The 18,362-nt window shown below is 35.1% G+C and overlaps 1 protein-coding gene across 14 annotated transcripts in view; it reads right to left on the bottom strand.

Annotated features, from left to right (window-relative positions):
- Nucleotides 1-18,362, bottom strand: part of NBEA (neurobeachin) — a 455,021-nt gene that overhangs the window by 221,832 nt on the left and 214,827 nt on the right. For all 14 annotated transcript variants that reach the window (XM_038127945.1, XM_038127964.1, XM_038127973.1 and 11 more), the window contains 2 exons: nt 12,213-12,277; nt 185-293 (listed from right to left, as the gene is read on the bottom strand). In XM_038127945.1, coding sequence (XP_037983873.1) covers nt 185-293; nt 12,213-12,277 — 174 coding nt within the window. The remainder of the gene's footprint in view (nt 1-184; nt 294-12,212; nt 12,278-18,362) is intronic.

Below are 18,362 nucleotides of genomic sequence, written 5' to 3'. Positions count from 1 at the left end.
AGAAATTAAACCCATTCCTTGTGCTTGACATTTACCAAAGCTTTTAAAAACCAGTTTTGAAATGCTTTCAATGTAAATTTCTTCTTTGGAAGAAAAAAATAAATTCTTTATTGCAGGGAGTTACAGTCTAGGCGACAACTGAGTGAAAACAGAGAGCCAGCAATGCACCAGCTCTCAGGCTTACCTCAAACTCAGCGTGCTTGTGGACATCTTCAGCTCTTTGTCGGTTTAAAATAAATTCTGCTTCATTTGCGACACGCACTATATGGTCTTTCATTGCATGACACAATAATCTGAAATAGGAAAAATCAGAATCAGTCTTTTTATTTGATGAACTTCAAATAAACTGTTTCAGCAGATTTACTTACAATGGAAAAATCAATGAAGCTTCTGTAATTAAATTTTGCAATTAGTTGAAATAAAAAAATAATTTAATCTAAATTTTCTGCATTGTGAAAGCACAAAGAAATCACATTAAATGGAAAAAAAGTTTTCCATTTATTATTGAAGGCAAAAGTTCTTTATGGAAGAATATATTTTGAGTATATTTTTAACAGCAGTCTCAATATGAATACTGCACTGACATTTTAAAAAATCTAGAAAATTGCTTAAACCCTTATTTGTACCATTAAAAACATTAAATAGAGATATTCCAATTTCAGTCTTAAAAAGTCATTATTGAAGATTTAAAATTCTAATAAAATTGAAAAGTAATATCAATATCTCTCACATACTTCTTCAAACACTACCATGAAAAGTACCTCACTTTTCCATGTTTTCAAGGTATTAGAAACAGAAGGAAAAAACAGATTAAGAGTGGGTTGAGATTGACGATGTCAGGCAGCCACATTAACTTAAGACTTTTCTAAAGACCACAAAATACCATGAGGTGCATAACAAAATTGCATAAACAACACTGTGTTAAAAATGCTCCCAAGCTTTTGGGCAGCAATAATGGAACCAACTGCTTTCTTGTCCCTATAGCCCATATCTAGGGTTGGCCATTATATTAAAAATTACTCTCCTCTTCTTATCAGCAGAGATTAAAGCTCTTTCAGGATGCAATGATCTGACAGGTCTGTTTCAGATCAGGAAAAACCATTTCTTTTTCTGTGGAAGTGGAACATGGTCTGGGATTTTCCTTCTTGCAGCATCAGAGAAAGAATTTTAGAGTTTCTTATATTAAGGCTGTGAAATCTCTAGCAAATTCAACCCTAATTTGATGTTTGGTGTTAGAAGAAAAAATCATTATTATTAGAAATGAAAGTCATGATTACTAGACCTTACAACTGTAAGACAGAAAGACCTGAACTCTTTCCTTGCCTCCACTGTTCTACCATCTGTGAAGAGAGGAAATCACTAACCCTGAGCTAATACTTAATATGTGTACATGGCAAGGGAAACCATAAATGTTGGGGCCTCTGTTTTAGAGATGAAGACAAAAAAACTTGGATCAAGGTTTCACAGTGAATAGTCACATCTTTAATAACCCTTTTTATTATATCTAACCCTTTGTTATTTTTAAAGCAAAAAGTTTTTTGCCAATTATAAGCAGAAAGATCAAAGTTGACTATCCTGCAGTTTTCAAAATTTAGCCTTGTTTATTAATCTACCCTGCTGGAAGGTATGTTTCAGTATTTTATTACCGTTAAATGTTCATATTTTTATTGTTAAGATGCAAGTGTAGGACTGTCCTCAGATATGGATTAGGAATGCACATTAGTGGATGTCAGGAAGATGGGGAAAGATCCTTCCTTGTGCCCAGCAACAAGGTAAGGGGCAGTGGGCACAAAGCAGATTGCAGGAAGCTGCAGCTGAATATAAGGAAAACTGCCTTTACTTTGTGGGTGACGTAGCACGGCAACAGGGTGCCCAGAGAGGTTGTGGAGTCTCCTGTCCTGGAGAAATTCAAAAGCTGTCTGGACACAATCCTGTGCAATCTGGGATATCTCAGTATTGTTTCAACTGTGTCTTGCAGTTACTTCATGCACTCTCACATATCTCTCACTGATTGTGACTTCTTCAAGAAAAAGATGAAAACCTGTTTGTATGATCACTAACAAATTAGGATTATCACAAAGGTGAGGCCACGGCATCTCAGAAGTGTATCATCATCAATTAAATAATATGGTATCAATGCATGGTAATAAGGCACATACTGTGATTCACTTACCTTAAGTGCTTGTATGCACCTAAGGTAGAACTTCAAAGACTAGGAAAACTATGTTTTTCCATCTAAAAGACCATTATTAATCATGCTAGTCTTAAAATCACTTGACAGAAAGACTTTGAAAAAAGGAAGGGTGAAAATCCAAGCAACCATTTAAAAATCTTGTATGGCTACAAAAGAAGCCTTGACCTGGATGTTTTGATTTGCAAGTGCAAGAATGCAAGGCTGAAAAACAGAAGCATAATAAATTAAAGCAGTTAAATATGTCATCACTGAGAGGCAGCAACTACAAGGTTGCAGAAGCAATGTCTTACAAAGGTTTTTGCAAAGGTACATGCTTCTGTGCTTGCTCTACTTGTTAAAGGAAACTTACCTTTTGAACTTTAAAAACTCTATTGGTATTGGTTTTTAACTGAAAGCTACTAAGTATTCTTGACATTCCTACTAAGTAAAAGATGGTAAAACTCTTTACTGGATTATAGCAGAGCCATCTAACTCCGAATCTCAGATCCACATAGACACAGCACTACTCAGTGTACTGTCTTGACTGGTTTATACCTGATGAACAAGCATGATAATGTTGTCATCCTTTGAACACTAACCAATTTATCTATATCCTGAGTGATTAAATCACATTCATGCCATAAGATTACTAAAAAAAAAAAAAAAGAAACTTCCAACATTTTGGCTTGAGAAAAAGTGCCTACAACTTGTTTTTGTTTCTCAAAGGAAATAAAAACAAAACTTACCCTCAGTAGTAACAAAGAATTCCAGTACATTAAAAAAAAAAATTAAAATCTCCCTTCCCACACTAAGACTAAGAGAAAAGAACAAGGATCTCTAGGTCAGCAAATTCAGTCCTTCATTGCAACAGGCACGACGTCATTTAAAATCTTTCATAAAGTGCTTTTAGCTTATGAAAGGCATTTTCATTAAATCTAGTTCTTGAAATGTGTTTTCATTACATGAAAATGTGATTGAGTTACTTGCCTCCTACACAGCTTTGGAAGGTTCTCTGAAGCTAAAAACCATTTTCCTCTCCAATCCAAATGTATTCCTCAGCAGTCTTAACTGTCTCATTTTACACAAACCTTGCCCTTAGGTTTACACAATCCTTTCTTCTGATGATCTTCTGGTAGTCTATGTATTCCTATTCCTAAGTAAACCAGATCTCTGATTTTTCTTGGATGGCAAAACAGTAGATAAGACGAGTTTTTCTAATATCATAATTTGATTTTACCTTTTCTGCGAATGCATATCCAAAACTATCAGCAGCATTCTAGACAAATTCTAGTCACTATTTACATAGCAACATAAATGCTGCATTATTTAAATGTAAATACCCTTTCTGATGCAATTCTGTAATTGTTTTTCCCTATTCTGTGATTTTGCACAAGAAAATTTCAGTGACAGATTGGTCTTTTATCTGACCAGATATTTCCAAAAGATGCACATATTTTCTAGCATATATTTTCAAGAAGATGAACACCATGTACTGTTACATTAGAAAATATCTATATAGCACATTACACTGTATAACATTTATATAAATACACGTTGAAACCCACCCAGTATATCCTGATTGATATTTCTGTCATCTGCCCAACCAGCTTTCCCATCCACAGTGTTTTAGAGAGCATTCTCTTTTTGCGGAAAAGTCTATTATCTGTATCTTCCCCTGACCATCATCCTGCACTGGAGTGACCAATCCCACTGTGAAGCCCCTTGAGTCACAAGAATGCATGTATAATTGCTATACAAAGTGGTGATCTAAAATTTGAGAGCTTTTACATTTTTTTCTTCCAATTTTTTTTTTTTTTACTCTCTTTTAGAAAAAACCTGTGCTCTTCGGTGAGATCTCCTTATCACGGTGACTGAGTTATATCCAGTTCTCATTCACGCTACTAAATCCTCATCCTGTCTTAGCAAGCACCACCCTCAACAGACCTAGCAGCTACATTAATGTTGAGGCAGTGAGGAATCAGGTCTTCTGGTCATACTTATACATTTCTATGTAAGTAACACTTCCAAAGAGCTAAGGATTCACCACAGGCTTGCTGTACTTTTCATTCTCACTTCCAGCAATTCATGATTTACCAAAAAAAAAAAAAAAAAAAAAGCCTTGAGTAAAAAATAGTAAAAAATTGACCTTAAAAAATGTTTGGCTTTATCATGTGCAACCATTTCTTCAGTTGCACCATTGAAACTCCTACCAGTATTGAAGACAACTGTGCTTGCCAGATGAGCTGATCTCAACCAAGAAGTGATGACCAGCAAAAAATCTTATCTCTTCTTTGTGTGGCAATCCTTACTGCGTAAGGTAGAGACCAAACATGACCTAACTTTCTCTTCACCCAGACAAGCTTGGTTTATACTAATGCCTAAAAATTTACAAACCACAGTTAAAGTTCCTTTACTAGGAAACAGGTTTGACTTGGTTTTCGACTGAATCAAAAGAATTTCAGTAGGAAATCCACCAATAAAGCAGTCTGAAACTACCTGTGCCTCAAATTCTTCTACAGAGAAATAAGCTTTCTGTTCAGATAACTGTGAAGTTTTCAGCTGAAGACATGGGAGAAAAACTCTAATAAAAATAAGCTGGTAGGTCATAATAAGCATGACAAGGCTTAAGTATCTGTAGGAATAAATGGTGAGGTCTCCTTAACCTAAAAATGGAAAAATCTCAGATTTATGGGCAAGACCAGGCTGAGAGCATGTTTCAGGACACGACTATTCATAAATATGAACTATTTGTAAATATTTTTTGGGAGTAGGTAAGAAGTTATTTTAAATCCATGCATCTAGCTTTCCAAAATTCTGTTGTCAGCAAAGTTACTTTAGAATTCCAGAGTGCTTACAGGTTAAAGGAAGCTGTGAAAAATATGTGCAACCACTCAAAAGCCCCTGTTTTACAGATAATGGAATTTAAAAAATCTGGATTGCGGAGTACCACATTCCATGAAGTCATTCAGGTAAATAGCCAGTGCCTGGGAGAACTTTCTTAGAATTTTGGAAATAGATGGTGATTAGACTATACACAAACTTTATTAGAAACCTGTAAACAATATAAAATGCTTGCAACACATCTAACTGTGGATTGAGGGGTTATTTGTACATCTATTAGAACTAAAGGATAAAAATTCTTGTCTCACTAACTGTCCTAACCTGGCTTTGCTCTCCTGCAGTTATTTGCTCCTAATAATAATCTCACACAGAGAGAAAGTGCTCATAGCTTTCACGCTGCTAGACAAAAGAATTGAGCTTACGTTACCCAGTCTTTCCTTTATCTGAAACAACTAAAAAGCCTAGATCACTCCCAAACAGCAATTTTCATAAAAGGATAACAAATGAACATTTGTTATAATTTAGCTAAGGTCTTGCTTCCTCTATTCATTCCTGAAGTTCTGCCAACTCACATGTCCAGGGAAACAGATGTTTCTCTGACTTACTTTCATCATATGCCCGTAGCTTTATTTAAAACAAAAAACAAAATCAAAAAACACAGCCTGGAAATGTGCCATGTTTTTATCAAACAGTTGTTTTGACAATCATCACTCTTAATGGCATTCATAAGAAATGAAACCTATCATTGCACTGGGTATCTGCAATAGGAAAGTTCATAAGCCAGTCTAACTTGAAGAGTCTGAAGTTCCACAAGATGCAGTACTGCTATGAATCTTTGAATGTAAATTCCTATGTCTAACATGGAGGTCTCATTTCTTGCAAAACAGCAATAATGAGGAATATCCTAGGGAAAAGTTTGAAATTATACCATGCAAACACTGGCTATTCAACTACAACATAAGCACACTGACAAGACAGATTTCATGGAGGGTAACTATAATTGTTCCAGAAACGTCTCAGAAGCTGTAATAGAGTCAATAAAACTCAGAGATGACTACAAAGAATCTGTTCCACTCCCATAAAGACTTGCTATTTTGCAGAAGAATTTTCTAAATCAAGAGGAGTCTGTCTCTTTGTAATAGTGACTACCCAGTAAACAAGCATCACCAGCAGCTACAGCTGAGATGGCCTTTATCTCAGGATCAGCCTCCACTTTCAGATATGACCTGATCAGGCAATGCTAGAAGGGGAAAGGATACCTCAAAACCTCTAATAGATCTAAGAACTGACCCCACAAGTGAGTACTGACCCCACAAGCACACAGATGGCTACCATAACAATGTACACTTTGTCTAACACAAACTACTTTTCTGAAGCTAGGATAAGGACAACAATAGTAAGGAATACAAGATTATGAGCAAGCACATCTAAACAAGGGACACAAGCTCACACTTAAGCTGGAGTAGAAATTCAGTGCTCACTTTTACAGAAGTATCTATGACAGGGATCCCCTACTAAAGGAAGATGACATGTAGGATAAATTTCCATAAAACAGCCACAGTTAATAAAGGATTCCTCCAATCAAAAGTTACACTTGGTGAAGATGACAACAAAGCAGCAGAATTTGGTTATATCTGTCAAAGACAGAATAATCAAACAGCTTTGCTCTTGTTTATGGTTTCTAAGCTACTGCATCCCCAGAGTTAACTTCTGACTGTATTTGCATATGTTGGATTTTGCACATCAGACCAGAATCCTTTGCATGTGGTAGCCCTGAACTCCATATGGTCCTATGACCCAATATCTTGCCTTCTTGGATGATTCAGGTGAGGTCCCCATTCTGTCCTGTAATCAAGATCGTGATCAAAATGGAAACAAGGAACAGCATCCATTTTGGACCCTACTACTAAATCAGTTCTTTGAGAGCTATTAAGAGACCCAACTGCAGATGCACATCATAAATCAAATATGGCAAGTGCCACTATAGATATACCTTTTAACATATGCCTGAACATTTAAGTATTGCAGACAGTGAATAATGGCTGTGAACTACTTTATTACAAACCAAACATACCAGAATTGCCAAATGGCAACAAAGGACATCCAAAACAAAATTTGATGTAATTACCCCACAAACCCAGTTGAGGTAACAAGGAAAGGATATAAGTCTTTATGAGCCTCCTTCCAGGACTGAATCAGCAATTCATCAAAATTTAAAGAAACACTGATTTCCAGACTACTTAAACATCCTGTTATTTTTAAAAAATATTTCAACAAAACAAGGTTTAAAAGAAAATGGCTTCTTGTGAATTTTAAGTATGTTCAGAGGTCCATGTAGGTGGATATGCTAAAATATATATTTTCATGGCTAAAGGCAGAAAGCACACTTAGGTACAGAGATGGAATTACAGGAGCAAAGTTTACAATTTTAAATCTTAGATTAAATATAGGCTCATGTTGCCTTAAATTTATATTAGAATTAGACTACCTCTATTTAAAATGAAGAAATTATGTAAAAAGTAAAGGAAAATATTTAAATGAAAGGAACAAGATCATCTCTTTAAAAAGGTGAGTGTTGAAAAAGCATAATGGGGGAAGGAAATGGATGATGAGGATAGTAATTCAGCTCTGAAAGATGAACAGATAATGACTTATAAAATCCATCTCTTAGGCAGGATAGATCCCTGAGATACTCTGCTTGTCAAAAACATTAAGCTAAGGTACAACAAATTAACCACAATCTTTGGACCCTGTTTAAGTAGTAAGTCTTTTATCTATTCAGTTGTCCATCACTTCAGAATGTAGAGTTTTAACTGGTGCATGAATATTGTGGGACCTTTCCTGTGTCAAGATAAATGATGTTCATTGTTACTCCTGTGACCACAAATCTGAGTGTTTTATCTTTTTTATCACAGAAAGAAAACAGGTTGGCCATGGATAGTTTACCTTTTGTAAATCCATATTGATTGTTCTCAATTACCTTCTCTTTCAAGCAGCTGGAATGTGTTTCAAAGGGACTTGCTACATGGTCTTCCAAGGGCCAGAAGAAAAAATGACAAGCTTTTCTCTGGATTTTGAGAACTGTTGTACATATGGGTGTAACATGTGCCTTTCTCCAGGTACCTGTAACGTGCCCCAATTTCCTTGACTTCTTGGGTTGGTGATCAGCCTCACAAAGACTTGCATAACCACCAGATGTACCCATCAGGTATCATGGGCTTGTATGGCACAAGTTGTCTCAAGGAACTCTTGCCTCAAACCTTATCCACTGTTGGTAGATGTCCTCCTTGAACCCTTTCACTAAAGGCAGAGCCTTGATAAAATTTAATGAAGATGGAGGCAAATAAGGCATTGAGCATCTCAGTCATATCTGTGACTAAATCATCCACCCCATTCAACAACAAGACATTTCCCTTGGTCAGCCTACTAATGAAGCTCTTGTTACCCTTGATATCTCATCCAAGTTTCATTTCCAGCTGACTGCTGGCCTTCCTGACAATATTTCTTATGTGCTCACACTTCCAAATTTCTTCTTTCTAGCCAGCTTCTAGTTTTACCTCCTGTGTACTCTCTTTTTGTATCAGAGTTCTAAAATAATTTCTTTTCCTGGCTGAACCACTCTCTTGCTACATACACATTTTTTCCTGTTCCTGCACTTGGATAATGCTGTACTTAAAAGTCTGAGGCCTTTTAGAACTACCTTCAAGGAACACATTTGCCTCCCATGGGATCCAACTGACCTGTTTCCTGAATAGACTAAAATTTGCACGCATTCTACTACTCTCAATCCACACTTCCCTCAGGGCCTTGAACACCACTGTTTCATAGCAAGTACAGCCAAAGGTGTCATTAATTAATCACATTCAAAAATAATTCCTGCCTACTGGCGAATAACAGATCCTGCTGTGTGTCAGTCTTAGCTGTCTCATCATGTATCAAGAAGTCATCCCCAGCAGTCTTCAGTAATTGTCTTCCCTACATGCATCCCATCTTGCTGCACTTCCAGAGGTTGTCAGGAAGGTTAAAGGCTCTTGTGAGCAACTATGGTTTGTGATCCAGATACTTCAAGGTGTTTAGAGAATGCTTCTTCCTTTCCCTCACTCTGAATGAGTAGTCTGCAACACCACTGTGACTCTCCTCTGGACTCTCCTCTCATCCTGTCCTACATACTATCAATCAGACTATCTTCCATCCCATCAAAGAACCTCAAAAATCTGAACTGCTTCTTCACAGAGAAGGCAACCCTCTCTCCCTGCTTTCTCTGGCTACCTTTTCCTAGGAAACTGTCTACTGCAGCGCTTCTGTCATGCAGTGCAGGTGGTCCCACCAAATCTTATTCATTCCTTCCAATGATGTCATAGTTTTGTGATTGCACATGGAGTAATGTCTACTCCTAGCTGCCCAAGATGTATGCATTTGTATGCATATTTACTTGAGGTGAGTGCTCTTACCTCTCGTTTTTGTCAGCGAGCAGCCATTTTCATCTGACCTCATCCATCACTACTCCACTTAAATGGGGGCTGTTGTCTCCCTCACATATCATTCCTAAAGAAGTCTTTTCATGTCTCCTTTCACAGCCAACTATACAGATGCATCCAGCTCTAAAATTATGAAGCCTGCTTATGTGTACACCCCAATGTAAATCTGAAATCCTAATTAAGCTGCTGTCAGGGAAGCTCTTGACATGTGTGATACCCTCAACATCACACATTCATAGCAGGAGACTGATTACATAGAAGCATAAAGTTCAAGATCATAACCAGGATGTTGCTAAATCTTTCAGGTGTACTACATACCTTGAAAGAATTAATTTAAATCTGTAGTCAGATCTCTTGTTATACTAAAAGCTGTTTCAACAGTCCTGTTTTTAGAAAGCTGTATCAGTGTTTCTGTATTGAATTCCAAAACTACATGTTATTCTGATCTTTCTAAAAATCCATTATCTATACTAAAAAACCTCAGAAACAGACTAAATCAACCGATTTAAAGTGAAAATGCAGCTTGTTGAAGTAACAGGAATATAGTTGTAATTGTTTAAACTACACCTATACTGCAATATTTTTTGTTTAAGAACATTTCTAAAACATTCAAAAATCCTAAAGGCACTTTAATTATTTAAAGAAGAAATAACAAGAGTTAGGTACTCAGAAAATCACCTATAGCATACATATATTAAAATCTAGATGTCTAGCTGAAGATATTAAAACTGTGGACTTCTGCATTACATCTAAATATTTTCATCTACATTCAAAAGAAGAATCTTTCTCAAAACTTTTGATTTATTTCCCAGGTCTCTCAAAATCTTACCCAGAAAGTCCTTCAAAATATTCTTAGTCTTCATTTTGTTTTTAATAATTTAAAATTCAATCATTATTGCACAGCGATTATATGCAATTTTACATCCCATTAACCCTGCTTTGTTTTAATTATAAAGATCCTTTGTTAGATTCCTTTAAATGATCCAGTTTATAATTTCAGGTTATCCTAGGGAGCACTTTAATTCAGCTGCACATTCATCAACTGTTTATGTCCTGTTAATTGTTGACAACTGCACAATTGCATTCTCTAGCTATGATTGATGAATTGCATTCACAAGTTTAGCTATTAAGCAGAATAAATATTTATAACAGTTTTCAGTTAAAGGATTGTTATCTTTTTCCACAAAAGGGTAAATTAAAAACAAACAGGCTGATTGCAAAGAAGAGCATTTCAGTAACACAGACATACTTATTCTAAAACACCCTTCTGAGGAAAGTATAGGGAGGAACATGTGCCCAAAGGCAGTTTGATTAGACATTCCTATGACTGGATTTAAGGAGTGGTCCTTAAATGATACTATTTTTTGAAAAGTCATTGTTAGAGGGGATTAGAAGGTCCACTGGTATCTTAAAACCTGACTGCTAAAAATATGCAGATATAACATTTGCTCCGAATGTTCATTTTATCAATAGTGAGCATGTAATAATATCTCATGTCAATATCCTGGCTGAGAAAATAAAAAAAAAGTCCAAATGGTATTGCACATTACTATCTAAGAACATAAGCTTACTATAATTATTTAGTCTGTTGCCAGGTACAATTTCTTGTTCACTGTGCAGTACATGACCTACTCAGGGGAGCCCTATTACGGTGTAAAAACTCATATTTGCCCTTCATAGCAAGAAGAATTTCAAATGGAGAGACTTATGTTTCCTATATAGCACTTTAACTTCACTGTGCACAGGGAATCCAGGAGAACTTGCACCAGCCAAATACTGGGTAATAACACACTTTTTTTTTTTGAATAATCATATATTTCTATACTCTGATGTTTTCTAAACTTCATTTCAAACAAATGCATGATTTAACCACTGAAATATCAGCTAGACAAAAAATATCCTACAATAAAGAGAAGACGTACTTCACTTTAATAATTAGATATCATTGGAGAAAAAAGAAATCATACATAAAATGACAAGATCTCTTCAACAGGTGTATTGCTATTTTTTTTTTTAGCTGCACATAACAAAATGCACAGATTAAAATGGATTTAATGTATTGGCCAATACAAATCAGACACATTGCCTGAGTGGTTTTGTTTGTCTTGGGTACTCTTCTACCAGAAGGGCCAAAAAGTCTCCCTTTGCTTTCCAGCTTGCTGGCTGGAAGTAGTAAGAAACAATGCACAGAGTAGAACACACATAATAAAATTACTTGAGGATTGATAAAAGAATTTTAAAAAAATTTCAAAATCGAGGAAGCTCATAGAAATGTAATGTCATGTGTGGTTTGCAGGACTCAAACTGGCTGGAAATGCTAGATAAAATAATAATGAAATTATAGTATAGAGAAGTATGTCTGTAAAATGAATGCTGTGCTCCTAAAACAGATGGAGCAGCAGATGGTTTTACAGATTGGGCTCCCTGGACTGTCTGGGTAAAACAACCTTGCTGCTCTGGAGAATGGTGGTTCAATTCTCAAATAACCCTAAACTTCTATACGGTCCAAGGGAATTCTGTTTCCTTCTGTCAATAAACAAAATTTTCAAAATTTACACACTTATAAATTAAATATTTACTATATAAAGTATATATACAATAAATATCTTAATTAACATAGTCTTTTCACAATCTTTTTGGAACAGATGGTGAGGAAGTATTATCACCCAATGGAATAAATGCAAAATGACTTCTTGTTCAAAAGCTTTAAAATTCATTACCTTCCTTCATTGATGAGCTCAATAAATGCAAGTCCTGCATTCTTCTGAATAGAATTTTGCCATTCCTAAGAAGATAAAACATAACATGATCAAAACCCAAGGATTTTAAACCACATTTTTGAAGCTGACCCTGGTGACTTCCTAAGGAGATTGAATTTTGGCAGAACTTCTTAATTCCCCCAACACTTCCCCCCCAACACTCCCCTCATCAAAAGAATGATCTGATAATTTAAAAAACTGTATTCAGTTTTGCAAATAAATTTTAGGTGGTGGTGTCCTCTTTTTTACCCTTAAGCAAGCTTTAATTTCCTTGTCTAGAGAATAAGAAAAGACATCTTGTTTCTGCAGTTCATGCAGTCGCCCAATGAACATTAGTGCATAAAAGTACCTTCTTCATTGCTTCACTGCTACACCTTGCACTAATATAAAGGACAGGCAATAATCTGTATAATATTCACCCTCATAGAGTTCAATTTTTGCTTCTTTCTGATGATAAGTGAAAAAGAAACCAGCCTATGATAACAAACTCTTCTTTTTTAAAATTGATTTACTGTTACCATGGATTTCCAAGATGAAATTTCAAACTAATCTAAACCACCTAACTGATATTAAATTTAACAGGATTTTACTTCATAGACCACTAAGTTAAAGAGAAGTTTCACAATGCATCACAAATAGCTTTTGTCATACAACCCATTGCTTCTATCACGTCAAGAATTCTGATACTTGAGATGAAAAAGGGTTGATCTCTCTCTCTCTAACAAGTAAAGATTACTTTATCTTGTGATAATTCCTTAAAAACTTTTTTTAAAAGCAATAAAAATTTCCTCTGCATCATAATGAAAAACAAAACAAAGTACATTAGCTGGATTACAGAGAGAGTTCCTAGACTGACTACATGTTGTCAATGGGTAGATGGTTACAGTTACAGAAATATTCCTTTAATAAATTGATTTACTTTTTCTTCCAAGAGTAAAAAGTCAGTCAGAAATTCATAATTCTTTTTCTTTAATATGGGTGGAACAAAGATGGCTTTCCATAGATAAAAAAAGTTTCTCAAAGAACAGCTGTGAAATCTAGTCACTAATCAGCAAAGTGCTTCTTACTGATTATACAAATTTACAGATATGACCAAGTCATGCATCTTAAAAAAATCCCAACAACAACAACAATCTAATACTCATGATTGGTTTTATAAAAGGCAAGCTACTAAAATACCCAAATAATGAACATTCTCTTGACCCGTGGCTGGGCAGGTAACTCCTGGTTAGGGAAGACAGAGTATCAGCACCCAAGCCTCTAGCTTGTGAGCTAGAAAACCATTGTAACAGGTCCTTTCTTCAGTGTTGTTGATTTTGTTATTTTTCAAATCTAGTAACTGAAGCTAATGATATTACTTTTGGAAGCAGTTAAATCATCTGTGTAGAGTAGAAAATCGCTCTGAGAAACTAAGAATGAAAGAATTCAATTACCTAAACACAGGCATCTTGAGACATTTTAAGAAATAAAAGGTCTGGGTTAGAGATAGTATTCAAAGTGTAGCTTTTTTTTTTTTTTTTTTTTTTTTTTTTTTATCAGAGCCTTTTACTGTACACTACATAAACTACTATCAGCATTTTCTTTTGAGATGCTTTTCTGCACCACAGCTGCTCTGACTTTGCAGTCAGGAAAGAAGTTGAAAAGAGAGAGGAGAAAGGAATAAAGGCTTCCTAAGACAGGTCGAAGAAAGCATGCTAATTAAATTTTTGAAAAGAAACAGAGGGTCTACCTGTGACTGAAAAAGCCTAAGAGATTCTTGCAAGTATTTTGCCAGATCTTCCTGCTCAGTCTCCGATTCTGCAGGACATGCAAAATGACTAACTGGATTTTATGGGAAATATCTTAAAATGCCTATAAAGCCACTAAGAAGATATCTACATGGAAGTAAACAAAACACTTCTTATATCTCCATAGGTGGAAAATCTGATTGATTTATCCGAAGTAATTATTCATGACAAAAATGTTTGAAACTTGCTGAACTATCTACCCAAAACTAGTGAAAAACATAATGATCCAGAACCTAGAAAGAAATTAGGATTCAAGGTTCATGCATTGTTTCACTACAAAGTAGCTACTACAAGATTTATTCAAGACTCTCAACCCTCAATTAATCCACAAATAAGGGAATAATCATTACTGCTACAATTTTATTTCACTTTTAGGCATTATTTAACAAACAGACTCACTATATATGTGAAGAGGCACCTGGTTTTCTTTTTTCCCATTTTGTTTTTGAAAGATGCAAACAATAGATTGAAAATATTTTTCAATGCCAGCATGACAGTTGCCTTTGCAATGGCCATTCGTGTCATCACACGTACTTTAAGAACTGGATTAAGATGTGAAGGAATTTTGTTTATATTCTCTTGGATTCCTAAGGAATCTTTCTCAACCCCAAAATGCAAGAAGCTGAAAAACAAACACCAAATGAAATAGATGCAGGGACAGTAGTTGGAAGATTTATGCTACAGCAAAGTGGAACCACAGCAAAGTCATTTGGTTATTAGCAGCTAAGTGCTTGAATGACTAGACTACATCTCATGTGGTTTTGGTGTATCATGAATCTTCTGAGCCTTAGAGCAAGAGTTCGAAGCCTTTTCCATGCCTCAAAAATGATGGTAGCAATTAGGTGCTGATATAACAGAAGCCTTTTACAAAATCATGTATGAGACAACTACTTCTATACAAGAATGCATAGATCTCTCTCTTCCCTTGGGGGTCCTGCTTGGTAGGGCAGTGGGGATGTCTCAGCAAGGTGGAGTGTAGAGGACTCAGAGGCTGTCTAACCCTGACAGTGTCCAAGAATGATGACACCACTTCTTTGTACTAAAAATAGAACAAAAATTTACTTTTTAACTTTATTGATAAATAAATTTTAAAAATTGTCTTCATGCATAATCACTAAACATTGTGAATTTAGACATTCAGGTCAATTACTTCCAGTATGGCTTTGTTGTAAAGAATTTATATTTGCAAAATTTCATTAAATTCTATTAATAAAAAATGTACTAAATTATTAGGATACTGGAAATTGCCACATTTCTTATCTTCTCCTAATCTATTCTGTCATTCCTTGAAAAGTGTCAATGGATAAAGAATGCCTCAGTACCATCTCCTTGAAAGAAAGTTCAGACTGAAACCTGTTATGAAACTCTTCATGCAGAGGACAGGAGATGAATAACACAGTACAGATATTGTTTGAAATTCAGTTGTTTTTTTATAAAACATGATGTACATTCATTTACTCTAGGATGTCTACTATTTTTACTTTTGAGTGCATTTTCGAAGTTCTATTTCTTTAAAATTCTTCAATCTCCAGTACACATACGAAAAAAAAAGAAAGACATAAAAAAGGAAAAAACAGTCCAGGCATCTTAAATTGATAATGGAAAATTTGCAGTGGAAAAAAGTAGTGGAGGGGTCAAAAAGGAAAAACTAGACTTGGCATGTTAAGAACTTCTTTTAGTTTATATTATATTTCTTTCCAAATAATTCTTTTGCTTGCAATTTTTAAATTTTTAAATTTTTATTCATGATGTCTAGAACATGTCTTAAAAAATCTTGTGATAATGTAGTATAGTTATTAAAAAAAAGGAATTGTGATTCTCAGAGTTCTCTCACCCTTTCCACTTTCTGCAAGGAAATCGAAATTTGTGTCAACAATTTCAAGTTTCTCAAAGGAGCGCAGTCACTGAAATGGAGAGATACCTGGTGTAGTAATCATCCTACAATTAGACTCCTCTCCTCTCCATGTCTTAAATTGAACTGAGGTTAATTTGTTTTTGTCGTACTGAACATGTACTGAATTTTCTAGTCTAAGACATTGATAACTCAGTTGACACCTCAATTCTTTGATAACTGCATTGTAGTTAAAACTTATTGAGAAAAATGAAATTTTATTATACCAACTTTCTTCTTTCTAGACCCTTGAATATATTTGATGGAAAATCTTGCATGGAGCTGCACAGGTGCTAGCTTTCATCTGGAGAAGGAAATGGAAACTATAAAAATGTGTTTGCAATTCACAACATGCATGTAATTTAGCTTGAGTTTGAACCCCATGTTGTGGAATTACCTCCTAAAATCACCAATAACATCCTATCCAAAAATCACCAATAACTTGCTTTACTTCATTTAGGAGGAAATATTCAAAAGAAATGTTACATGATGTACGAAAAGTTTTGTGGTTTTTATATGGCAGAAAACTGTGTCCATAAAAGTAGGTAAAAGCAGGTAAAAACAGGAAAACTGGTTTCAAGACATAGTCTCATAAATTTTTGAGATGATTATACTGTTTTTAAGACCATAGATTTGTCCCTTCCAGTCCTAGAAGAATTTACCTGAAGACATTGGAGCCTGAAAACCTTGCATTATTGTTTGGAATGAGAATCAGATCTACAAATTCCAGTAACACTGCCTGAATACTTCTTTCATACTCACATATATACTGCTGATAAAGGATAAAAAAATGTACTTTTGGTCTACTATTTCAATAAATTTGGGATCAATTTTAAGCTTTTGTAATTGGTCATTCATTTTAAAAGTGGCTACTTCCCACAATAAGCAAGTTGCAGAATGACTGTTGACATCCTCCTGGAAGGAAAATCTGCAAGTATTGGAATGCTCCTGGCCTCTGGCCAAATCCCAGAAAGGAAAAGAATGCGAAACTTTCATAACACTATTTATGTGAATATGAATTTAATAAAGCAATGGTAATAGAAAGTTTTAAATTACAGTTTCACAAAACTACACCCTCATTTTTCCTCTATTCTCTTGACTTTAAATAATATGCTAAGTTTTCTCTTTCTTGGTAACACACAGACTCATTGCCCTTCTGATCACCTGTGGTAATTGGCCAATTTATCTTGAAAATGGTGTCAACATTCCCAGAGGAACATTTCATTGGTATCTTGGAAGAAAAAACAAAAAAAACCCAAAAGCTACAATTGCAAAAACCTTTACATTATTCAAACAACACTAGGGAAATGGCCAAATTTATTTAGAAAAGTAACCTTCATCATCTTGTAGAAATTCTGCATACCTTCTAATGCAGACAGAAGATATGTACTACAGGATATCTCCACAACTTCTAGAGCTTACCTCCTGACTGGATTTTTTTTTTTCAATTATGGGATGCCAAAATTATTATTAACAACATGTATACTAGGTATGGCAATTTATCCTAAAGACCAGTCCACGTTTTACTCAACCACTCTTTGATGTTAGAGATAGATAACTAGTTTGAAGTCTTCCCAAAATAAATGAAAATAAATAAATAAATAAGTCTTTGGATGTGCAGAGAAGTACTCCTCATATTGTCTCCATTATAGTTAACCCCATTATAGTGAACCCCCTGAAAGCTATGGTATATTTCTTACTAATGATGGGCTCCAATAATGAGCTTTGTATCCTTTCTCAGCCTTTCAAGAAATACCGACTCACTCTGGCTTTCCAGGTATTTCCTCGGGGTGTCAGATCCTTCTCAATTGTATAGGCAGCTTTATAGAGAAGTCAGAGGAAGACACCTTGTCACATTAAATACAGAGAGGCTGATTCTTACAGTTTCCTGATTCTGCCTGTCTTGCCATGAATCCAGAAGTTATTCAGATCAGCAACTCACTTGTGTGTATTCTTTACTATTTTTTGACGAAAGTATTCTGACAAGGACAGGCAATAGAAAGGGCCTGAAGTCCCTTGATAACACTGGTATAAGATAAAAAAGAAAACATTCTGCTTATTACTAAAAGCAAAACACAGAATTAGTTTTCTAAATGTATGGCAATCTGTAAAGACACCTCACAGAATGATGAAGAAAGTAAAATCGCTCAACAAGTAGGAAAGAATATACTAATGGTTTCCATTTGAAAGTTAGATTATCAGAAGCAGATGATCAAGAGATGGAGACAGATTGGGCTGGAAGACATTCCACACATGGAAAATGCAAGAAAATTCTGATACCTCTTTAGTGTATATATATTTAAAAAAAGGCAAAAAAGAAAAAAAAAAGAAAAGGTAATGAAAAACTATCATCTTTTGGAAAAACAGTTTTCCAGATCATTCACCAGAATTCCTTAAAGCCGGTAAGAAATGCCAAGGGGGGGAAAGAAAGTC

This window comes from Motacilla alba, chromosome 1 (genome assembly GCF_015832195.1).
Source record: "Motacilla alba alba isolate MOTALB_02 chromosome 1, Motacilla_alba_V1.0_pri, whole genome shotgun sequence".
Classification (NCBI taxonomy): domain Eukaryota; kingdom Metazoa; phylum Chordata; class Aves; order Passeriformes; family Motacillidae; genus Motacilla; species Motacilla alba.
Note: the sequence above shows the minus strand (reverse complement) of the source record. Positions and strands in the feature narration are given on the sequence as shown.